The sequence below is a fragment of the Myotis daubentonii genome, chromosome 5, assembly GCF_963259705.1.
Source record: "Myotis daubentonii chromosome 5, mMyoDau2.1, whole genome shotgun sequence".
Lineage (NCBI taxonomy): Eukaryota > Metazoa > Chordata > Mammalia > Chiroptera > Vespertilionidae > Myotis > Myotis daubentonii.
In genome coordinates, this window is record NC_081844.1 from 24,530,959 (window position 1) to 24,556,526 (window position 25,568).

At 41.0% G+C, this 25,568-nt stretch overlaps 1 protein-coding gene and 2 pseudogenes across 1 annotated transcript; 1 reads left to right on the plus strand and 2 right to left on the minus strand.

Moving 5' to 3' along the window:
- Positions 1-25,568, plus strand: part of LOC132234517 (adhesion G protein-coupled receptor E2-like) — a 674,172-nt pseudogene that overhangs the window by 200,518 nt on the left and 448,086 nt on the right.
- On the minus strand, positions 5,330-6,935 carry LOC132234161 (olfactory receptor-like protein OLF4). The gene is made up of 2 exons (XM_059695205.1): positions 6,889-6,935; positions 5,330-6,290 (listed from the first exon to the last, which is right to left on the minus strand). The coding sequence occupies exons 1-2, from the start codon at positions 6,933-6,935 to the stop codon at positions 5,330-5,332; spliced, it is 1,008 nt and encodes a 335-aa protein (XP_059551188.1).
- Positions 23,153-24,061, minus strand: LOC132234397 (DCN1-like protein 1; annotated as a pseudogene).

Here is a 25,568-nt window from a genome sequence, read left to right on the forward strand (position 1 = left end):
TGCAATTAGACAAGAAGAAGAAATAAAAGGCATCCAAATTGGAATAGAAGAAGTAAAACTGTCCCTATTCGCAGATGACATGATATTATACATAAAAAACCCTAAAGACTCCATCAAAAAACTATTAGACTTAATAAATGAATTCAGCAATATAGCAGGATACAAAATTAATGCCAAGAAATCTATGGCATTTCTGTACACCAATAGTGAACTTAAAGAAAGAGAGACCAAAAAAGCAATACCATTTACCATCGCACCAAAAAAATTAAGATACCTAGGAATAAACTTAACTAAAGAGGTAAAAGACCTCTACTCAGGAAACTACAGGACGTTGAAAAAAGAGATAGAGGAAGACATAAACAGATGGAAGAACATATCATGTTCTTGGATTGGTAGAATCAACATCATTAAAATGTTTATACTACCCAAAGCAATCTATAAATTCAACGCACTTCCCATTAAAATACCAATGGCATATTTCACAGACCTAGAACGTACTCTCCAAAAATTCATCTGGAATAAAAAACGACCCCAAATAGCTGCAGCAATCCTGAGAAAGAACAAAGTAGGTGGGATCTCAATACCAGATATCAAGCTGTATTACAAAGCCACTGTTCTCAAAACTTCCTGGTACTGGCACAAGAACAGACATATAGATCAATGGAATAGAATAGAGAGCCCAGAAATCAGCCCCAACCAATACACTCAATTAATATTTGACAAAGGAGGCAAGAACATACAATGGAGTCAAGATAGTCTCTTCAATAAATGGTGTTGGAAAAATTAGACAGATACATGCAAAAAAATGAAAGTGGACCACCAACTTACACCATACACAAAAATAAATTCAAAATAGATAAAAGACTTAAATGTAAGATGGGAAACCATAAAAATACTAGAGAAATCCAAAGGAAACAAAATCTCAGACATATGCCGAAGCAATTTCTTCACTGATATAACTCCAAGGGCATTGGACACTAAGGAGAAAATAAACAAATGGGACTACATCAAAATAAAAAGCTTCTGCACAGCAAAAGAAACCATCACCAAAACAACAAGAAAGCCCACCTCATGGGAGAACATATTTGCCAATGTTATTACCGATAAAGTTTTAATGTCCAACATTGATAGGGAACTCATACAACTTAACAAAAGGAAGATAAACAACCCAGTAAAAAAATGGGCAAAGGACCTAAGTAGACACTTTTCAAAAGAGGACATTCAGAAAGCCAAGAGACATATGAACACATGCTCAAAGTCACTAATCATCCGAGAGATGCAAATCAAAACAACAATGAGGTACCATCTCACACCTGTCAGAATGGCTATCATCAACAAATCAACAAATGACAAGTACTGGAAAAGATGTGGAGAAAAAGGAACTCTCCTGCACTGCTGGTGGGAATGCAGACTGGTGCAGCCATTATGGAAGACAGTATGGAGTTTCCTCAAAAAGTTAAAAATGGGACTCCCATTTGACCCAATGATTCCACTTCTAGGAATATATCCCAAGAAAACAGAAACACCAATCAGAAAGGATATATGCATCCCTATGTTCATAGAAGCACAATTCACCATAGCTAAGATCTGGAAACAGCCTAAGTGCCCATCAGTAGATGAATGGATTAGAAAACTGTGGTACTTCTACATGATGGAATACTATGCTGCTGTAAAAAAGAAGGAATTCTTACCATTTCGACAGCATGGATGGAACTAGAGAGCATTATGAGATAAGCCAGTCAATGAAAGAAAAATACCACATGATCTCACTCATTTATGGATAATTAAGACCATTATAAACTGATGAGCAAAAATAGATACAGAGGCAGAGGTTCCACGAACAGACTGTCAAACTACAGCGGGAAGGCTGGGGAGCATTGGAGAGTGGGGGGTGGGGTAAGACATCAACCAAAGGACTTGTATGCATGCACAAGAGCATAACCAATCGACACAAGACACTGGGGGGCATGGGTGGCTAGGGGAGGGTGAAGGAGAGAAAAAAATGGAGACATACGTAATACTCTTTGTAATACTTTAAGCAATAAAACAATTAAAAAAAAACAAAAACTAAAAATGGAACTCCATTTGACCCAGTGATTCCACTTCTAGGAATATATCCCAAGAAACTAGAAACACCAATCAGAAAGGATATATGCAGCCGTATGTTCATAGCAGCACAGTTCACCACAGCTAAGATTTGGAAATAGCCTAAGTGCCCATCAACAGATAAGTGGATTAGAAAACTGTGGTACATCTACACAATGGAATACTATGCTGTGGTAAAAAAGAAGGAATTCTTACCATTTGCAGCAGCATAGATGGAACTAGAGAGTGTTATTCTAAGTGAAATAAGCCAGTCAGAGAAAGACAACTATCACATGAGCTCATTCATTTATGGAATATAATGCATAACATAAACTGATATCCAAAAACAGATTCAGGAACAGAGAAGCATTGAGCAGACCATCAAACTTCAGAAGGAAGTTAGGGGAAGGTGGGGATAAGAGGAAGAGATCAACCAAAGGCCTTGTATGCATGCATATAAGCCTAACCAGTGGACACAGATAACAGATGGGTAAGGGCATGAGTGGGGATTTGTAGGGGTAACAGGGGGATAAGGACACATAACTTAATCAATAAACAAATTAAAAAGAGATTGCTATTATAGGCAGTACTGAAAGTTTTCAAGCAGAAACATAAAGATAATTCAATAAAACAGAAAAACACCAGCCAATATTCAATCATATATATATATATATATATGTATATATATACACACTAGAGGCCCAGTGCACAAAAATTTGTGCACTTGGGAAGGTCCCTCAGCCAGGCCTGTCCCCTCTCACAATCTGGGAACCCTCTGGAATGACCACCTGCTGGCTTAGGCCCGCTCCCCGGGGGATCCGGCCCAAGCTGGCAGTCAGACATCCCTCTGGCAGCCCAGCAGCCCTTGGGGGATGTCCACTTGCCATCTGTGAGCAGACCTAGCTGCAATCGGACATCCTTAGAGCTGCTGAGGAGGCGGGAGAAGCTCCCACCACCACCGCTGTTCTGTCAGCCGTCAGCCTGGCTTGGGGCTGAGCAGAGCTCCCCCTGTGGGAGCACACTGACCACCAGGGGGCAGTTCCAGCATTGAGCGTCTGCCCCCTGGTGGTCAGTGTGTGTCATAGTGACCAGTCATTCTCAGTCTTTCTGCTGTTAGGGTCAATTTGCATATTACCCTTTTATTATATAGGATAGAGGCCTGGTGCATGGGTGGGGGCTGGCTGGTTTGCCCTGAAGGATGTCCCAGATCAGGGTGGGGGTCCCGCTAGAGTGCCTGGTCAGCTTGAGTGAGGGGCTGAGGGCTGTTTTCAGACTGGCCACTCCTCCTTCAGGATGGGGGTCCCGCTGGGGTTCCTAGAAGCCTGGGTGAGAGGCTGAGGGCCATTTTCAGACTGACCACAGACCCTGCAGGGTGGGGGTCTCTGCTGGGGTGCCTGGCTAGCCCGGGTGAGGGGCTGATGAGTGTTTTCTGGCTGGACAAGCCCCCCAGCAAGGACCCTCACCCCATGAGGGTGTGGCCAGCCTGGGTGAGGGGCTGATGGCTGTTTTCAGCCTGGCCACAGCCCCTTCAGGGTGGGGGTCCTGCTGGGGTCCTTGGTCAGTCTGGGTGAGGGGCTGATGGCTGTTTGCAGGCTGGCTAAGCCCCTGAGCAGGGACCCTCACCCTATGAGGGTGTGGCCAGCCTGGGTGAGGGGCTGATGGCTATTTGCAGGCTGGCCACAGCCCCCAGCCACCCAAGCTCCCAGTGGAGGCTGGCTGGAAGCAGGTATCTGGGAATTATTTAGCTTCTGTAATTGAAACTTTGTTGTCTTCAGCGAAGACCACAGCTGGCCAGAGCAGGCGGGAAGCTTGGCTTCCTCCATTGCTGGGGCAACCAAGCCTCCTGCTTGCTCCACTCTATGGCTGCTGGCCACCATCTTGGTTGGGTTAATTTGCATATAGTCACTCTGATTGGCTGGTGGGCATAGCTTGGGCATAGCGAAGGTATGGTCAATTAGCATCTTTGTCTTTTATTAGTGTGTGTATATATATTCCCTTACAAATGGTCATCATCCCTCCATACTCTAGCAGTAGTTCTCAATCTGTGGGTCGCGAACAATGAAAATACATCCTGCATATTGGATATTTACATTACAATTCATAACAGTAGCAAAATTACAGTTATGAAATAGCAACGAAAATAATTTTATGGTTGGGGATCACCACAAATGAGGAACTGTATTAAAGGGTCGTGGCATTAGGAAGGTTGAGAACCACTAGATGTATAGCACGAAGAATAAATATTTTACATAGTAATACAATATATGATTAAAAAATTTGCTTTATCATTTGAAAATTAATCTGTGATTTTAAGGTGGCATTAGGTAAAACTATTTATTAAAAATTATCTTTCAGTTAAGAGTCCTTTTGGATACATGGATTTGATAATCATGTTGCAAGTGGCTTAGGTAGGGATTGTAAACACTGTGATGAAAACAAAAAAAACACAGGATTCTAAAGAGGAGAATTAAACTTGGTGAGCAGCTATTAAACCCAAGTATGTCAGAGTCTATATTATTAGGAAGAGCAGTTAAGACAGTGATATAGAAAAGTATGATAGTCATAAAAGTGAAAAACACAAGTCTCAAATTTTCTTCTTTTTTAAAATTGTATGAATTGCCTTGGTCATTAAGTGTGGTTTTTAAAAATATTTTTTTATTGTGTTTAGAGAGGAAGGGAGATGGAGAGAGAGATAGAAACATAAATGATGAAAGAGAATCATTGATCTGCTACCTACTGCATTTCCCCTACTGGGGATTGAGCCTGTAACCAGGGCATGTGCTCTGACCAGGAATCCAACCATGACTTCTAGGTTCATGGGTTGAGGCTCAACCACCAAGCAACACCAGTGGGGTTCATTAATTGCAGTTTTTTTCCCATAAGAATATCACCCAGGATCATTATTTTAGGTACAAAAATTATTTGATGTGATATATGTCATTTGAGAAAAATTATTATAAAAAAACCACCTTGTTCATTAGGTAAATGGGATTTTCCAAATATCTCATCCATATGGAAATAAATTTGGGGAAGTAGGAAAACAACAAAGAGATAAGCTGTTGGATATCTGAGAGGGCAGAAAACTTAATTGAGTGACAAAAACTGAATAGAGAAGATGAGGTCAAAGAAATAGATATTCCTGGAAATCAATGGAAAAAGCAAGTTCTACTTCCATAGTAGGAAAATAATCACAGTATCTGACTCTGAGCCTTTGACTTCTGCCATCATGGGCACATCTTCAGTATTAGGACAATGACCTGTTTGTCATTTCCTTCACAAAGAATGCTTTCAGTGCCTGTTTAATGTCCTTGTTCCTGAGACTGTAGATGAAGGGGTTCAGCATGGGTGTGACCACAGAGTATATCACTGAGGCTGTTGCACTTGAATGTGTACTGTGAGTAGCAGCAGAGCTGAAGTACACTCCTAGACTTGTACAATAAAATAAGAAGACAACTGAGAGGTGAGACACACAGGTAGAAAATGCTTTATACTTCCCTTGAGCAGATGACATTCCATGTATGCAGGATACTATTTTGGAATATGAGTAAAGAATCCCAGCGAAAGGACCTCCACCAAGCAGAAGAGCTGAAAAATAGGTCACAATGTTATTAAAAATTGTGTCAGAACAGGCAAGTTTGATCATCTGATGGAGTTCACAGAAAAAGTGAGGGATTTCCACGTGCATGCAGAAGGACAGTCGTAATGTCATTAAGCATTGTAGGAAGGAATGCAGGATACTCATGATCCAGCATATCAGAACCAGCAGTCCACAAAGCCGGGGGTTCATGATGACTGTGTAGTGCAGGGGGTGGCAGATGGCCACAAACCGGTCATAGGCCATCACAGTCAAGAGGAAAATATCCAACCCAGCAAAAAGTATGTAAAAATACATCTGTGTGATGCAGCCTGCATAGGTGATGGCTTTGCTCTGTGTCTGAATGTTTACCAGCATCTTTGGGATGGTGGTGGAGGTGAAACAGATGTCTACCAAGGACAGGTTGGAGAGGAAGAAGTACATGGGTGTGTTAAGGTGCGAGTCTGAGCTGACGGCCAGGATGATGAGCAGGTTTCCCAACACAGTGACCAGGTACATGGAGAGGAAAAGCCCAAATATGAGGGGCTGCAGTTCTGCTTTCTCTGAAAATCCCAGAAGAACAAACTCTGAAATTTGTGTAAGATTCACAGGTTCCATGTGGTGGAATTGACTATTAGGAAAAATAAAAGTAACATGACTTATTTTCACTAAAATGCAACAATTCATATTTTGCAGGCTAGACATTACTTTTAATATTTTATGTATGGATATGGTCCTCTTTAGGGGGTATCCAGTGCCACCCTGATATGGAATATTTGTCCCAATCATGTATGTATCTGAGGGGTTCACATATTCTAAAGTTTTAATGAGAATTTCTTCATGTTTCTCAGGAATATAAATTGAGTGCTGACCATGTTTTAGGCACTGTCCAGGCTGTGCAAATAGGGTGCTGAAGAACAAAAGTATCTACAATCTAATGAGGGAGAAAGAATGTACAAGCAAGTAATGAAATAATAAATTACTTTAGGTGTTGGCAGTGGTATGAAGAAAAGGAAAGTACGTCTAAAAGAGACAGTGAGTAGGGAGTTCTTTTTCATGGGTTTGTAGGTAGATCTGCAAACAAGACATTTGAGCAGAGACCCGAAATAAGTGAAAAGGGGAACATTCGGAGATGTCCTAAATTAAATACACTGGGGCTAGAGAGTGTGAGAAAAACAATAGTGGTCAACCAGCTAAAAGCTTTGGCCTACTTATAAAAGACTGTTCACATTCCTGAATGTATGTTGGAACTTGAATCAACTTCTGTAGAGAGCATACTGCATGTCCATGAGCTTTCAGAACTGTTGCCTGGAACCAATCAAAGTAGTAATTATTCTTCCTTAGTATCTCTTCAAGACATGCCCCCACTTTACCTGCTCCCACCCCACACAAGATCTGTAGCCAAGGTAAGTCATTTCAAAAGAGCTTATATGTTTCTTTCCTAAAACATGAAGTGGAAAGAGCTGGTAAACTCCAGGACTTGGACATGTCTTTTGTACCTCACTCTGCTGCTGGTGGTTTAAACTTTATGTCCCAAGACCTTTCCTGGCTGGCATTTGGCTCAAAAAATACTTCTTTTTTTCTTAAAGAAAAGCTTTTGTCCTGTTGGTGTCACTCAATGGTTGAGCATAGAGCTATGATCCAAGAGATCATGGTTGTGGGCTCAGTTCCCAGTGGGGGGCCAGCTGGAGGCAGCCAATCAATGATTCTCTCTCATCATTGATGTTTCTATCTCTGTCCCTTTCCCTTTCTCTCTCAGAAATCAATAAAAATATATTAAAAAGGATATCTTTTGGCCCTGATAATTTTTTCTTTAACAGAACAGAGGAAGAGAGACACAAGGCTCTGTGGGAACGTGTGTGCCTGCAGAATGACTGGCCAATGTAAGGGCCCTGAGGAAGGTGCTTGTTTCTAATGTTCAAGTCTAAAAATGTAAAGCCCATTTGCAAGGTGGATGAGCATGAAGGAGAGTGATGAGAAGTGGTGGCAGACACACTGAGGAGTGAGGAGGCCTGTCTGCTATGGCTGACACCTCAGGCACAGGGACTTCCTCGTCCACACGGCCTCTTATACTCTATTATTCTTGTTGCCAAGGTGTCCTGTGAATGAAAATAGATCCCCTTCTTAGTACCTTCTCTTGATTGAGTTCTGGCCCCATATTGTGAGAGCCACCCTGGTCTGAGGGCTGCTCACATCCACAAATCACACACCACCACCACCACCACCACCACCACCACCACCACCACCACCATGGCCTCCTTAGGTAGGTATTCACATTTCTGTCTCAGCCCCAGTCACACTGATTATGGTACGAATAAAAACAACCCAAGTTGGCCAGATCAGTGATCTTTCACTTGTCAAATATAGAAATGGTTTCTAGAAAATCCAAATATTAAACCTTCCATAGACAAATAAACTTGGTGTTCTGTACTAGGATGGCCATTTTCTGCTCTGTATGTAGTAAAACATAATGAAATCTGTTCAATGAGTGATCGTGGAGAAAATAATGAAATAGATGAGAAGGAATAGACTTAATAAAGTCAGATGGTCCTGGAGGGACAATGAGAAAGATAAATATACTTGGGTCTGGTAGTATTTAAACCCTCAACACATTCCATTGATGCCAGAAAAATAATAAGTAAACAAGAATAAACTTCTTCAAAAGACAAAATTATATTACTTATTGTACCCCTTTATAATGAGTAAAGAAATAAAACCATACCCCGCACACTGAAAGTGTAAAAAGAGGTGGATATTTTTGTTATCAAGCAGGGGAAAACTTGTTTTCCGTACCCATTCCATAGTCACTTGACCAATTTGTTTTTATGTGGTCTGATAGGGGGTGAGGTTAGCCCCCTTCTCCCTTTTCTTATGGGGCACCTTTCCTATGTTAATTTTGGGCTTTGGGTTTTCATCTTTTTTGATACACCCTGTGAGCACACTCTGGTCCTGGTTCTGGTCTTCATCCAACATGCAAATCCTCCCCAGACCATGCTTTATAAATCCTGCCCACACCATGACAGTTCTATCTCTTTATACTGAATGGCTTTCTTCATATGATTCTTCCTGAGGACAATATTTTAAACACACATTTATTTAATTGTTCTCTGCCCTCACTATTATACTGCATGATCCAAAGAGCAGGGACTTTGCCTGTTTTGTTCATGTTTGGATTTTTCACAAAAGTATGTGACTAGATGTGCACTTACACCGAGACAAAACTAAGAATGTGAACAGTGATAAAATGAAAAAATGAAGGGATAATGAAACCAGGTTAAAATGAGTAGTTTCAAAAGAACAATAGTAAGCAGAATTGAAAGGAGAATTAAACACTAACTGAAATAAGCCACAAAACACAATCATTTAAGAATATCAATGTGGGTTGACTATTAAATTGTAAAGACCTAGATCTAAGAGTAAATACTGCATAATAGTCCTAGAATGTTCTGGCATATAGCATATGCTCAGTTATGATTCATTTAATGAATCTGGACTTAGGTTTCAATGTACATGAACATTTACCATTTGGCAAGTTTATACTTCAATATAGTTTAAAAAGTTTGAATTGTTACACAAAAGCTGGCATAAATAGCTATCGATGTGAAAAATATTGAATTGTTCCTTGTCCTCTGATCTCTTGCAAGATGTCATAGGGATTACAAACTCAGCGTAAGAATCACCAATACATTTTTGATGAACATTAGAAATTACATATAAAATTTACCGGTGGGCAAAAACGACTTAATAAAGCAAGAAACTCAGTGGTTATTAAATAGATATATTTAAATAAAATGTTGAAAATTTTATGGTAAGAAATGTCCTACAAAAGTCAATTGATTTCTAGAAAAATTGGAAATGCTATACAAAAATGGGAAAGTAAATGAAGTTTGCAGAAACTGAGTAATAGTTTGAGAAAACAACAAGAAATGTCTGTTGCAGTCATTAGCCTGAAAGAGCAGACACGTTGATTGGGTTTGGAACTTTAAAAAAATATTTTTATTGATTTCAGAGGAAGGGAGAGAGAGAGATAAAGACAGAAGCATCAATGGTGAGAGAGGATCACTGATCGCCTGCCTCCTGCACCCCACCCCCCACCCCCTACTGGGGATGGAACTAGCAACCTTGGCATGTGCCCTGCTGGGGGCACTCAGCCACTGAGCCATGCCAGCTGGCCTGGGGTTGAATTTTTTAAATGGTAGCAAAAGGGGGTCCTCCAATTTTACTGGCAGAAAGTGTTACAATTTTGGAAAACAACCTGAAGTCAGCTATAAGTATTACAAATAGTGATGCTATTTAACTCAGTGTCTCTCAGCCTCAGCCCTGTTGGCATCTGGGACAGACTGTTCTCTGTGGTGAGGTCTGTCCTATGAGCTGAAGATTGTTTAGCATCCCTGACTCCACCCACACCTCTCCAGTGTGACAGTCACAGATCTGTCAGGACATAGCTCAATGTCTCTTGGGGGGAAAATCAACCCCGATTAGAACCACAGTTTGAATTTAATAATTGAAACACATTTTAATAGCATTCATGTAATAGCAATTTAATGAGAAAAGAATATGAAAGGCCATCAAAGGTGTGAGTAGCAGCCACACTATAATTTCTTAGGTAGTCACTGAAATAAATACATTAATTAATCAAGCAAACAAACAGCAATCTCTTGCCTCTGGGCTAAGTAGAATGGGCTCCCAGGTGACAGCAGGTAAATGTTCCTGGCTTCCATTCTCTGTGACCCTCTCTCTCATGCAGGGTCAGCGGGGTTATGGACTCACCTTGATAAGATCTCTGAGAGGAAGGTCATTGTGGGGATGTCTGAATTCCTCCCTGAATAGTTGATGATAGAGACTAAAGTTCTGTTCACAGGCAAGACAGCAGGAAAGTGTGCAACATCAGCCCCCATGCAGAATTGGTGCTACAAACAAACAAATAACAGTGAGAAATAAACATAGCCATGCCCTCTCAGCCTAAGGTTACACATGATGGGAGACTGGCACATTTCCCTCCTGTTACTCCAACCTCCAAGCACATGAATATGATATACCTTTCAGCAAGGGTGGGATTAAAGTAGCAGAGGGAACAGGCTTGTTAATCAGCTGACTTTAGGATAGAGGATGAGCCAGGCTCATCCAGGTGGGACTAAGGTAAGCGCAGTGGTTCTGTTAACGTTGAAGAGAGGGACAAAGGAGTCGATTTCAGAGAGATTTTGAAAATGCTACCCAGCTGGCTTGAAGATGGAGGAAGGAATATGAGCAAAAGAGATGGCAGCCAAGCACACTGACAGGCATCAGAGAGAAACAGATCCTACCCCGAGCCTCTAAACAGGGGCGGGGAACCTTTTTTTCTGCCAAGGGCCATTGGGATATTTATAACATCATTCCAGCGCCATACAAAACTATCAACTTAAAAATTAGCCTGCTCCATTTGGTCAAACATTTAAATAGTTCACCCCTAATGCCTTGGCAGGGCCAGGCCAAATGATTTCTCAAGCTGCATAAGGCCTGCCTGGGGTGGGGGTGGGGGTGGGGGACACATTACCCAAGCCTACCATAGAAGGACCCTAGCCCTGCACACACCTTGATATTAGCCACTTAGACTCATTTCAAGCTCCTGACATCCAGACTGTAAGAGCATAGCTTTGTTTGTTTTAAGCAACTAGTGTGGGAATACTAGTTGCTTAAAACAACTAGTATTCCCAGCAGCTATAGGATTCTAATGTAGACATTTATTCAGTAAAACTTGTTTGACAGAACTGAGTTTAAGCCTCTTCCCTCATTAACTTCCCTTGGTTTAGGGCATTTCATGTTAAAAACCCACATGAACTGGAAATGAAATTTTAACTAGATTTGATGATCTCACCCTCTTCACTTCCCCCCCACTCCCCACCTTTCCCTCAGCTGGTACAGTGAAGGCCTCACTGCATAAATGTAAACTCACTGTGCTGCCTCCCTGGCATTAAGAGCTAAGGTACAATGGGTGACCTTTATTTCTCCATCTACATAACTATAGGGACTTTTTTACTCAGCCCTGTATGCCTTTGCCTAGAAGTAGGTCAGTCCTCAATTTGTATCCCCTGAGTGCATACCAGACTTTCTCATTAAAAACAGAGAATGTATGACCACTGGGGGAAAAGGCTGAGTGTAGGGTAAGAAATCCTGGCAATTATTCCAACAGAGAAAGTAAATGGGCAACAAATCCAAAAATATATGCAACCTTGCCAGGAATAAAATAATTCAAAGTAACACTATTTAGCATTCCTCTTTAGCCTTATTAAATAATATTTTTTCATGTGAATATCCTGCATGAGAGGAGATACTGCAATGACTGTCTCATGAATTGCTCTGTAAGGTACCATCTCCCTGACTGGTCAGGGTTTTTTCAGTAAATACAAAACATGCTCAAACACACCCCATCTTTGAAATTTAATGCAAGCACTCTCACTCCATTGCACTGTTCTCCACATCTAATACACTATTTTCTTCTCCCCGAACAACAAAACTTCTCAGATGTGTTCTAATTTTACTGCAATCATTTTATACACCTCACTCATTCTATAATGTTATCTAACTGGACTTCCATTCCCATCACTTAATTCTTAACTAAGGTCCTTGTAATGCAGATTCCAACAAACACATCTTTATTAATGTATTAACTAAATTAATTACACATTAGTTACTTAACCGAGAATATAGACACAATACTTTCTTGTCTCTGGACTAGGCTGATTAGGGTCACAGTGACTCAGGTAAAAGTTCCAGGTTCCATCCTCTCTGACCCTTTCCTGTTGTACCTACTGGCCTCCCAGGCTCACCTGGATGGGTCTCTGAGAGGAAGGTCTCCGTGTGGAAGTCTGAATTGCTCCCTGAATGATTGATGATGGAGACTGAAGTGCTATCCTCATATGAGACAGCAGGAAGGAGTGAAGCATCAGTCAGTTCCGGAGCCAGCGTAGGAATCAAAAGTAGCAGCCATGTGCTGTCCCCCAGCATCTTATAGGCTGAGGACTGCACAGGGGAGATAGTTACAGCTCTCTCAATATCTGATCATCAGGCACATTTCCCTCATGTCATTCCAACTTCTAAGAGGTGATTTCCCCCTGGACCTCTGGAATAAGCAGAAAGGAAAATTTTCCTAATGATTCTCTGATCCCAGGAGACCAGGATAGAGGTCAAATGAACTCACTTTTTATGATGTCTTGTCTTGATCTCACATGTTTTTCAAAGGTCTAACCTTATCCCATCCCTGACTTCATGTTTTCTTCAAAGTCTGATTTGTGGTGGGACACAGACTTGACATCTCTGGAAAGTTGCTTTTTTCCTCTTTAACAAGGCAGAACTGCATTCTTTTGAGATGCCATCCTCGGCACCACACTCTTTGGCTTCCTGACACATTTGTCAAAAATTAGGGATGCTATACTCATATCACAAGTTAAGAGATATCATTTGGTGCCTCATACAATATCTATAAATTATAAGAGATACATGTAGATATTTTTGTGTCACATGTCCAGAGCTTACCATTTTACAGGAATTACCTGATTTAATTTTTAGAAAAGTCCGTTGTCTGAGTTATTATGAACTCTCTTCCCCATTGCAGAAATGGGGCTAGGGGTGGGCAAACTTTTTGACTCGAGGGCCACAATGGGTTCTTAAACTGGACCGGAGGGCCGGAACAAAAGCATGGATAGAGTGTTTGTGTGAACTAATATAAATTCAAAGTAAACATCATTACATAAAAGGGTACGGTCCTTTTTTTTTAGTTTTACTCATTTCAAACAGGCCGGATCCTGCCCGCGGGCCTTAGTTTGCCCACAGCTGAAGGAGCTTACTGACCTGCTCGCAGCTCAAACAGATAAGACATGGGGCTTTGTTCAGAATCCTGTCAGGGTGCTTCAAGTTCTCAACCAGATATGGCCTTGCCTCAGGAGTATTTGGCAATGTCTGAAGGCTGCTGCTGAACACTGACATTACCCAACACAAGTAGTTATCCTGCCTCAAGTGTCAGCATGAACAGGTGAGAACACCTAGTCTTAAACCGGCCCTTCTCCAACTTCACTGTGCATATGAGTCACCCAGGAGTCTAGTTTGAATGCAGAATCTGAATTACCAGGTCCTGGTGGACTTGAAATGCTGAGAATCAAACCATCATCCATGTGATATTGATGCTGCAGGCCCTGGTATGAGGACCACTCTCTGAGTAGAAGGCTGTGGTTCTCTGTTAGAGTCAGGTGCAGGTAGTTTTAGATCTTTTAAATAAAAGAAATCATAGTTGCATGTAATATTGAGCAAATAAGGTAGTCACTCATTCTGGAGGCTGTTATAAATTCATTGTTCACTTATTTTATATAAAGATTTATTAATGATGTCACATACTCCTGAGAAATACCTTTTTAAATTCTTTTATGTAAATGTCCTTGAGAAACAAATAATATATTACTGAAAAAGATTTATAGTGTGCAGAATGAGCACCTCCAAAAGATGCTAACATCCTCGCCCCATAAAATTGTAATATGTCATTTTTCATAGCAAAGGGGGATTAAGGTAGTAGATAGGATATGTTTGCTAACTAGGTGACTTTAAGATAAAATGAGTCAGGCATCTAAAACAGACATTAACAAATGGTACCACATTAAACAAAAAAGCTTTACATAGAAAATCAACATCAACAAGACAAAAAGGCAACCTTCTCAATGGAAGAAGATATTTGCAAGTGATATATCTGATAAGGGGTTAATATCCCAAATATATAGATAACTCATACAACTCAGCATAAACAACAAACAATTCAATTTAAAAATGGGCAGAAGACCTGGGTAGGCATTGTTCCAAACTGACATACAGATGACACATGAAAAGATGCTCAACATCACAAATTACCAGGGAAATGCAAATCAAAAGCACCAGGAGATAATACCCCACACATGTCAGAATGGGTATCATAAAAAGTCAACAAAAAACAAGTGTTGGTGAGGATGTGGAGAACAGGGAACCCTCATTCATTGTTGGTGGGATTGCAAATTGATGCAGCCAGTATGCAAAACAATGTGGAAATTCTACAAGAAGTTAAAAAATAAAATCAACGCATGACCCAACATTCTACTTCTGAATATATACCTGAATAAAATGAAAACAATACTTTGAAAAGATATATGCACCCCCTATGTGTCCACTGATAGATGAATGGATAAAGAAGATGTGGTACATAATGCAATATTACTCACCAATAAAAATAATGAAATCTTTCCATTTACAATAACATGGAGATGAACATAGAGAGTATTATGTTAAGTGAAATAATTCAAACAGAAGAAACAAATTTCATATGATTTCACTTATATGTGGCATTTAAAAACAAGCAAAACGAAACAGAAACAAACTTATAGATACAGAGAACAAACTGATGGTTGCTAGATAGGAGGGGCTGTAGAGAGGGGGACAAGGGGAAGAGGATGAAGAAATATAAACATCCAGTTATTAAAGAAGTCATGGGGCTACAATGTACACATAGGGAATAGAGCCAGTAATACTGCTATAATTATGTATGGTGACAGGTGGTTACTCGACTTATTGTAGTGATCACTTTAAGGTATATAAACATTGCATCACTATGTTAAACAAGTTAAACTAATATAATATTGTATGTCAACTGGCAGAGGAGGGTGGGTGAGTGGGAAGAGATCAACCAAAGAACTTGTATGCATATAGCATAGTCCATGGACACAGACAATAGGGTGATGAAGGCCTGGGTCGGGGTGCAGGGCCGGCTAGAAGAGGTCAATGGGGGAAAAGAGGAAGGGGACATATATAATAATTTCAACAATAAAGATTTAAAAAAATTGTCAACTAAAATTGGCAATAAGTACATAAGTGAGGTACTTATTATTACTAATGTAATTTCCATGGTCCATGAATGTGGAAGACAAAGGAAGAATATATACTTGGTATTAGAGCATGTATTTCTATTTAAAAACATTTCATTTTATATGTAGTATTGATCCATTAACATTGAGATCATGGCCAATATCCCTATAACTCATGTTTGAATGAAGCTTCTCTGACACATATTTTCTCCATAAGTCACATCACAGCCTCCTTGCACTTAGACACACTAACGAGTGTTTCAGCGCAATACTTGGGGGCCAATTTCAACAGTGACATCACCAACAGAAAGCACAAACATGTGAAACATGTGGCACTACAAAGACCATGAAAATGACACATTTATGGTTGGGAGCTGAAACAAGGAGGCCCAGTCCGGTTTTGTTGGACCTCAGATTAGAAGGGGCAACTCAGATGGTTCTCTTCTCTGTGCATGTCTGGGAATGACCCCTGACGTCTCACCAGTATTTGTTTGAGGTTACAAATAAATTTTTGCAAGTAGGTGAGTTCTCAAATATGGGATCTATGAATAATGAGGGACAAAAGAGCAAAGGCATTCTCTCTCTCTCTCTCGTGCTTGTGTGTATCCACTACTCAACATAAACGAAGACAGGAACAGTAGGAAGCCCGTGGGGCTGGAGGAAATAGTGAGGGGACAGTGGGAGGAGATAATGGCAGGGAGAGGACAGGGCAGGACTTGTAGAGACTTGTGGGTCTTGAGGAGGAGTTCAACTTTTGTTTTGAGTGAGGTGGGAGCCACCAAGGGTTCTTGAGTTGAGGTTGTTCTCTGGCCACTGTTAGGGGAACAGCCTGTGGGATAGTGGTGGAGTAGGAGCTGAAAGACCACTGCAGTAGTCCAAGTAGAAGATAATGGGGCTGGTCCAGGATAGGCCATGGAGGAGGTGAAAAGTGGGTGGATTCTGGATTGATTTTGAAAGTAGATCCCTCAGAGTTTGCTGATGTAGGGGTGTAGAGATGAACGGAGACAGAGATATACACAGATGATTCTAGTATTTTGACCTGAGCGCTGGGGCCATTAGGAAGGACACTAAGGCCCAGAGAGGCAGAGGAAGATGCTCAGATTGCACATGGGTCCACAGTGAAGGCCTGGCCCTGATGTGAGAGCTCTGATGGTGTGGGTATCGTGAGGGGCGGAGGCTGCTCAGAGCCTGGCATCTCCTCCCTTACACCCCAGTACTTCCCCTTGGGCTCTGTTCTCTTCCTTTCAGTCTTATTTCCAGATCTACTGCTCCCTGCAGACTCAGACCATATGCTTCTGATTCCTTTGTCCTGAACTCATACGGCCTGAGCATCCATGAAAGCCTTATGCAGAAGAGTCTAGAAGCTGGAGTGGGAAGGGAGACTTTCTTTCCTCAGGGATGGGTAGGGCTGTGTCCAGAAGCCCAGTAGCATCTCCAAGACATTGAGCAGAAAGGTGGCATCCTCCCAGGCTAGGCCAGACTGGCCGCTTTCCAGAACAGACTTTTTTGGGGGCCCTCCAGTGCCTGCTGCAGCCGCAGTGCCAGCTGCTCTGACCACCCATCTCCCAGTTCTTCCCACACATTTTCTCCCAGGAGCTCTGATGGTAGATTTTGTTTTTTCCCCCACCCTTTCCTTCCTACTGAGCTCCGCCACTCCTCAGGACCTCCTCCCTGTGGCTACCTGGGGCCTGGCTTCCGGGGCAGTCCCAAATGGCCCTGGCAGGCCTGTGTGGGACCAGGGCCACAGGGATGGCTCTGGATGTCCAGCCCTTCCTGGCACTTCTCCTGTCCTCCTCTCCACCATCTGGGCTTCTCTGGTTGCCTCCTGCCTTCCCATGTCAAAGGTCTCAGAGGGGCTGTCCTAACTCATTTGTCCTGAACTGAGCTGTAACTACTGGGAAGTGACCAGAACTTAGAACTTAGAAGCTAGTACATATTGAGGCCTTTCTGGGCCTTAACAACCAGCCCATCCCTCTCCCGATGGTCTATGAAAGAGGAACTTGTGTTCCTGTTCTTGTTTTACAGATAGGGAGACTGCAGAACAGACAGGTGAGGTTGCTCACCCAGGGCCACACCGCCAGACAGTGGCAGAGCTAGGACCTGATCCCTGACCACCTTGGTCTTCTGCTCTCATGAGAGCCATAGATAAGGTCCAGTTTTCCATTCAGTACAGAGGAGAGACAGGAAATAACAAATGAGCAAGAACCTAACATTCACTGACAAGGGCGATGGAGATCTCAAAAGAGGTTGGCTGGAGGAATGCCAGCTTGGGCTGTGAATGAATGATTCACTCAGACTCATAACCTAGAAAGCTGTTATACTCCAGGTCACAGTACATTATAGGGAGAGGATACCGATTAAAATCAGCAAAGGAGCCCTAGCCAGTTTGCTTCAGTGGATAGAGAATTGGCCTGCAGACTAAAAATTCCTGGGTTTGATTCGGTCAAGGGCACATGCTTGGGTTGGGGGCTCAATCCCCAGTAGTGGAAGTGCAGGAGGCAGCTCTCATCATTGATTTTTTTTTTTCTCTCCCTCTCCCTTCCTCTCTGAAACTAATAAAAATATACTTAAAACATCAGAGATTTTCCTTCTCACCTGGCTGCTGTTTGGGGTAAAAGGAAAAGAAAGCTGTGTGGTCTCTCTAAGCCTCTGCCCTGTAATTTACTCTTTTATTAAAATTTAAATACTTTATTGTTTAAAGTATTACATATGTCTGCTTCCCCCCCCCCATTGACTTCTGCCCAGCTGCTCCCCCCCCCCAGCACATGCCCTCACCCCCCTACTGTCTGTGTCCATGGGTTATGCTTAAATGCATGCATAGAAGTCCTTTGGTTGATCTCTAACCCCCTTCTCCCTCCTTCCCTGCCTTCCCTCTGAGGTTTGACCATTTGTTGGAAGCTTCTATGATTCTGAATCTATTTTTGTTCATCAGTTTATATTGTTCATTATATTCCACAAATGAGTGAGATCATGTGATATTTATCTTTTTCTGACTAGCTTATTTTGCTTAGCAAAATGCTCTCTATGTCTATCCATGGTGTTGTGAATGGTAGGAGTTCCTTTTCTTTTTTCTTTTTTTTTTTTTACAGCAGCGTAGTATTCCATTGTGTAGAAGTACCACCGTTTTTATAAGTACCGCGCCCTAACCGATTGCGCCACTGGAGCTCCAAAGTACCACCGATTTTAAATTCACTCATCTGCTGATGGGCACTTAGGCTGTTTCCAAATCTTAGCTCTTGTAAATTGTGCTCCTATGAACATAGGGGTGCATATATCCTTTCTGGTTGGTGTTTCTGATTTCTTGGGATGTATTCCTAGAAGTGGGATTACTGGGTCAAATGGGAGTTCCATTTTTAATTTTTTGAGGAAACTCCATATTGTTTTCCACAGTGGCTGCACCAGTCTGCATTCCCACCAGCAGTGCACGAGGGTTCCTTTTTCCCTGAATCCTCTCCAGCACTTGTCGTTTGTTGATTTGTTGATGATAGCTATTCTGACAGATGTGAGATGGTACCTCATTGTTGTTTTGATTTGCATCTCTCAGATGGTTAGTGACTTTGAGCATGTTTTCATATGTCACTTGGCCTTCTGTATGTCCACTCTCAAAAAGTGTCTATTTAAATCCTTTGCCCATTTTTAATTGGATTATTTATCTTCCTTTTGTTAAGTTATATGAGTTCCCTATAAATTTTGGAGATTAAACCATTATCAGATATAACATTGGTAAACATGTTCTCCCATGCAATAGGCATTGCTGTTGTTTTGTTAATGGTTTCTTTTGCTGTGCAGAAGCTTTTTATTTTGATGTAGTCCCATTTGTTTATTTTCTCCTTAGTTTCCATTGCCCTAGGACAGGGTTGGGCAACCCCTGGCATGCGTGCCAAACTTTTGCTGGTACGGGAAACCCTCTCTTATAATCTTCCATTTACAATTTTTTTCTTAATATCGACTTTTTTATTTTTCAAATAAATTCAGTGTAGGTGCATCTTAGGTAAATAAATAATTTTACATAACAAGTTATCTGAAAGACATGGATTGACGAGAGAGGGGAAGAGCAATTTCTATGCCTCTGCCTTAACTCTCCCTGCCTTCCTAGATCTGACCAGTGTTTTGATTTCATCCACATACGCTTGTGAATCTTTGTTCTCAGTGATGAATTTTGTTAAGTCTCGTGATAGGAGTAGGCTGACGGATGAAAGTAGTAGCTCGTGCATATCTCTGAAGGTCACGAAATATAAACCTGATGTAAAATCTCTGTCATCAGTGATGCAGCAGTAAAAGTCCCACTGATAATATCAAACGGAGTCATAAAGTTTTCTGTTGGACTATCAGTGTACATGTATACATTAAAAATAAATGTATTTTTCACCATCATATACTATGTTTTTGTCACTCGAATGAATTTTATTATTTCTTCAAGGTTCTTCACATACATTTGATATCAAGTAGGCGTAACAAGTTCTCAAAAAATTAAGGTTGGCACACAGAAGAATTTTGAGTCAGAGATTTTGCTGGTTTTGGCACGCACTCACAAAAAGGTTGCCCACCCCCTAGGAGCTATATCAATAAAGATATTGCTACAATGTATGTCTGACATTTTGCTGCTTATGAATTCTTCTAAGATTTTTATGGTTTCCATCTTACATTTAAGTCCTTTATCCATTTTGAGTTTATTTTTGTGTATGGTGTAAGTTATTGATCTAGTTTAATTTTTTTGTATCTATCTGTCCAATTTTCCCAACACCATTTATTGAAGAGACTATCTTGACTCCATTGTATGATCTTGCCTCCTTTGTCAAATATTAATTGAGTATAATGGCTTGGATCGATTTCTGGGTACTCTGTTCTGTTCCATTGATCTATACTAGTATGTCTGTTCTTGTGCCAGTACCAGGTAGTTTTGAGATCAGTGGCTTTGTAATATAGCTTGATATCTGGTATTGTGATCCCTCCAACTTTGTTCTTTCTCAAGATTGCTGCAGCTATTCCGGGTCTTTTTTTTTTTTTTATTCCAGATGAATTTTTGGAGAGCTTGTTCTAGGTCTGTGAAATATGCTGTTGGTATTTTTATGGGGATTGCATTGAATCTATAGATTGCTTTAGGTAATATGGACATTTTAATTGCTTTGGGTAATATGGATGTTGATTCTCCCAATCCATGAATACGGTATATCCTCCATTGGTTTTTGTCTTCCTCTATCTCTTTTTTTCAATGTCCTATAATCTTCTGAGTATGTAATTTATTCTTAGTGAAATACCTGTAACATAAATGTTATCATCTTAACCATTATTTAAGTGGACAGTTCAGTGGCATTAACTATGTTCACATGCAACCATCACCACCGTTCATCTCCAGACTTTCTCATCTTCACAAACTGGAACTCGGTCCTCATTAAACATTCATTCCTCCTCCTCCTTCACCAGCCTGAGGCATCCACCATTCTACTTCCTGTTTCTATGACTTTGACTCCACCTAGGGACCTCATAAAAGTAAAGTCATACAGTATTTGTTCTTTTATGACTGGTTTATTTCACTCAGCATAATGTCCTAAGGATCATCCATGCTGTAGTATACGTCAAAATTTCCTTCCTTTAAAAAATTTTTTAAGTGGTGAAAAACACGTGCATTTACCATTGTAACCATTTTTGAGTGTGCAGTTCAGTAGTGTTAAGTACATTCACAATATTGTACAAAAACCCCTAAAACTTTTAAATCTTGCAAAACTGAAAATCTACACCCACTAAACACTAACTTCTACCCGCCTCCTTCCATATCTGACAACCACCATTCTCTTTTCTGTTTCCATTAATTTAACTCCTTCAGGTATGTCATTTAAGCGAAATCATGCAGACTTTGTCCTTTTATGTAAGATGGGAAACCATAAGGACTGGCTTCTTCCACTCAGCATTATGTCAGCAACTCTATTCTTTCAAGTACTTATTTCTCTGTAGCATGTGCATTTCAAAGGCCACCTCCTTCCATGAAAAACCTGTGCCCAAGAAATACAAGTATCAGGTTGGAAATCATTTTGAATATGTTAAAAGCATGTCAGTAAAAAGAGAAGCAATGTCTACATGAGGATGTCTAAAAAGATGGTATCAGGAAAGCAACAGCTCTCTAGCCCTGTTAATTAGTGAGTTAAGTCCTTGGACATGAGATATCTAGAAGAAAGAAGTTTCACTTTATTTCAGCCTAGAAATGGTAAGCGAGAGGCAAGCTGCAGAGGGGTGATGTTTATATTTGGAGGGGCCTGATACTCTACAATAGAATTTCCACATCTGCTCATTAAACATATTTGTACTCTCACTTTCTTCTGTAAGATCAGTGAGCTGTTGAGGGTGGATGCAGCAATAAAATTTTACTGAATTAAAACGTACCCAAGTGATAGTCTGTTTGCACATGTGGCCCCAATTCTCTTCTGTTTCCATGTCTTTGGCAATGTGACTGTGAGCTCCTCCCATCCAGAAGTGGTCTTTTTCTCCACCTTTGCCTCTGGGTGGCATTTAGGATTTTTTATTTGTTTTGACCCATAAAATATGGTGGAAGGGACAGTGCGCCTTACCAGGCCTTGGTGCATTTCCACTGCTCTAAATCAGAACCCTGGCTGAGCCATGTGAACAAACCCAGGTGGGCCTTCCAGAGAAGGAGAGGACATGCAGACAAAGCTCATTTATACCAGCCAAGCCCTCCCTAGATCAGTCACTGTAGCTGAGCCCCTAATACATTAGAAAGGCCAGCCAAGATCAGCAGAGACACCCCCCGCTGACTCACAGCTGACTGCGGACTCAATGAGGAGACCAACAGAGATCAGAACACATCCCCACTACACAAACTCATTGGAAAATAAAGTAATTATTTCAAGCTATTTGATTTTAGGATGGCTTATTATATAGCTATAATGAATTGATACTATCATCAAAGCAAACAGAACTGAGGGAAATTATGGAAAAAGCAGTTCTTACTTTTGGCATTTGTATTGGTATTTGAGGACAGCACTCACAATCATTCTGTTAGTCAAATGCATTTCAGATAACTGTGTATAAAAGTGCCTCCACTGAGTTCCTTCCAGGTAGCCAGGACAGGGTGGGAGGACATGCATGTTTGTGCAGGAAAATCTGTGATTCTTATTCACATGACTGGGCAGGATTTTCACTCCTGTGTGATTCATCCTTTTTATTTTTTAGTTTTCACTTTGTTTATTTTGACTGTTTTTTTCCCCTCCAGATTCTCTACTCACATCAATCTTACATGTGATTTGCCAGGAAATACACCCCCGCCCCCAAGACACCATTCCAGATTGATTACACTTAAGTATATGACTCCATTGGAAGTGCTATCAGCATAGTCTTTGAAAATAACCCACAGCATATTTTCAGGAGTTTTTAGAAATTGTTTGTAATGCTTATGTTTAGTTCTTAGGCCAAACGGTTTTCTAATGAAGACAGCATTGTGCTTTGCGCAAGAATGGAAACCTCAAAACCATAAAGCTTCTGGGAGAATAAACTAGGGTGGTCCACAGATGTAAGATGAAATCCACAATATTGGAGTTTTAAATGGTTAAAGAGGCCCAGACTACAATAGAAGCATAAACCACCATTAGAAGAGTGGAACACAATATGCTCCAAGATGTTTGAACCCTCAGTCTGAATTATGAGGCTTAATCTTCAGTTCAGTCAGCAGAAATTGACAATGCAATTTTTCGTTGTATTTATTATACAGACCATGCACATTGTAGAAGTTTCCTTTAGCATACACTGCTGTACTTTTTGTCCCAGCACTTTGAGGGCGTGCAAATACCACAAAGTCATCAACAAGAACAGGCCATGCTCCTTCTTCATTATAATTAGACATGTCATCTGCAATCATTGGACTGAAGTCTAAAAGAAAATTCCAAGTATCTTTTGGTATAGATTGTTTATGATGTCCCAACAAAATCTTTTTCCATAAGTCTAAGAATTTAAATCTTTCATTAAGCATTAAATTCCAGTAGGCAATGGCCATTTCTAGATCTAAACCTTTTTGTCCTGGATTCTTTGCAAAATTAAAAGTAAATTGGTAAAAAAAAAAAAAAGTAAACTGGGAAAAATCCTTAAATTGTCCTGGTCCTTACAATTCCTCTTCCATCTTGGGTATCTGGGCCTCTGGGCTGTCACTTTCTAATTCTGTCATGCCTTGCATGAACTCTTGTTTGGAGAACTTGCACTCTGTTGCTGCTCTGAACTTCCATGCAATGATCAATCCAATAATGCTGGCTTGGCCTGAGGGCCAGGTCATCACAGAACTGCTGTATGCCATCTATTTCAATTTTATTTTAACCTTAAGGATCTTTCTGTCTAGTGTATAGATATACTAACTTCTTTCTGTCCGATGGTCCTTTTACACTGTCTCATATATACGGTTCAAGATTTGTGGAAAAAATTGGTCTGTTGCAACATCTAACTTCCAGTCATTTTGAGACAGGCATCTTACTGCTGCTTTTTCACTAGGTTGTGTGAAGATCATAAAGTAACCAAGGTTTTCCTTCTGCAACAACTTAAAGTTGACCATGTTGTGTCCTCTGGGCCTCTTCCCTCCTCCTCCAGCTCCAGGGTGAATGGAGGTTAGATGGCTCCTCTCCCGGGCTCGTGGGCTCCAGTTCATGCACAGTGTGGGGCATCCCTTGGTGCAGCTGAGGAAGCAGCCCTGGGCCTGGGAGAGGCAGAGGGTTGGGGGCAGGTGTCAGGAGCCCTGTGTGAGTTTTCCCCTGGGGCAGGGTCCTTCCAGGCATGGTGATTCATCCTTTAGTTATAAAGATTGAAGATCTTCCTGAGTGTAAAAGAATTCTTGAGTGTAAATATATGATATTTAGATTGTTTTCTCACTGTCCCTTTGGTGGATTTGAAAAAAGTTTATAAAAGGGGAGATATTTAATTTAGAGCACTTACTAGTCGAAGGAGTGACATTTGTATGAAGCACACTGAAAAATTTTCAACAAAAAATAGTTCAGAAAAATAACACATAAAACACTCCACATAATTCTTCTCCCAATTGAATAAGGAAACTTACACATGGACATCATATTCCACACTTTATTTTTACTATTATTTTATTATTGATTATTTTTTTTAGAGAGAGAGGAAGGGAGACATAGATACAGAGATAGAGATAGATAGATAGATAGATAGATAGATAGATAGATAGATAGATAGATAGATGATAGATAATAGATAGGTAGGCAGATAGAGAGATAGAAGCATCAATGTGACTGCTTCTTATATGCACCATACCTGGGATGGAACCCACAACCTAGGTATATGGTCTGACCTGGAATCAAACACACAACACTTTTTTGGTGCACAGGAGGATGCTCAACCAACTGAGCCATTGGGCCAGGTCAATATTCCACACTTTAATGCAGCATGAAAAATATTTTTGTATAGTAATAAATTGTATGACTATTTTTTGCTTCATCATATTTAAGGTCATCTCTAACTCTAACTGTATTGGATCACTTTATTTATTAAGATGTATGTATCCATGAAGACGCTTCTTGGAAACATGTATTGAGTAGTCAATTTTTGCCAGTGACTAAGGTAGGCATGTGGACACACAGCTGAATAACAGAATGAAGACTATAATACTAGGAGACCAGGTATAAAACATACTAGCATGTTAAAATCTAATGCTATCCTATATAATAAAAGTGTAATATGCAAATCGACCAAATGATGGAACAACCGGTCACTATGACTTGCACTGACAACTAGGGGGCAGATACTCAATGCAGGAGCTGCCCCCTGGTAGTCAGTGTGCTCCCACAGGGTAGTTCCACTCAGCCAGAAGCTGGGCTCATGGCTGGCAAGTGCAGCAGCTGTGATGGGAGCCTCTCCCGCCTCCACTGCAGCGGGTAGTAAGGAGTGAGGAGTCCGGACTGCGAAAGACCTGGACCATGAGAGGGAAGTCTGACTATGGACATTCCCCAAGGGATCCCAGACTGTCAGAGGGTGCAGGCTGGGCTGAAGGACCCCCTCCCCAGTGCATGAATCTTGTGAACCAGGCCTCTAGTAGAAAATAA

Excerpts from the sequence above, each read along its gene's own strand:
- LOC132234161 (XM_059695205.1), bottom strand. The coding sequence starts at position 6,935 with ATGCTCTCTACAGAAGTTGATTCAAGTTCCAACATACATTCAGGAAT. Across the intron at positions 6,291-6,888 it reads TCCAACATACATTCAGGAAT|TCAATTCCACCACATGGAAC; the intron begins GTGAACAGTCTT and ends TTTTCCTAATAG.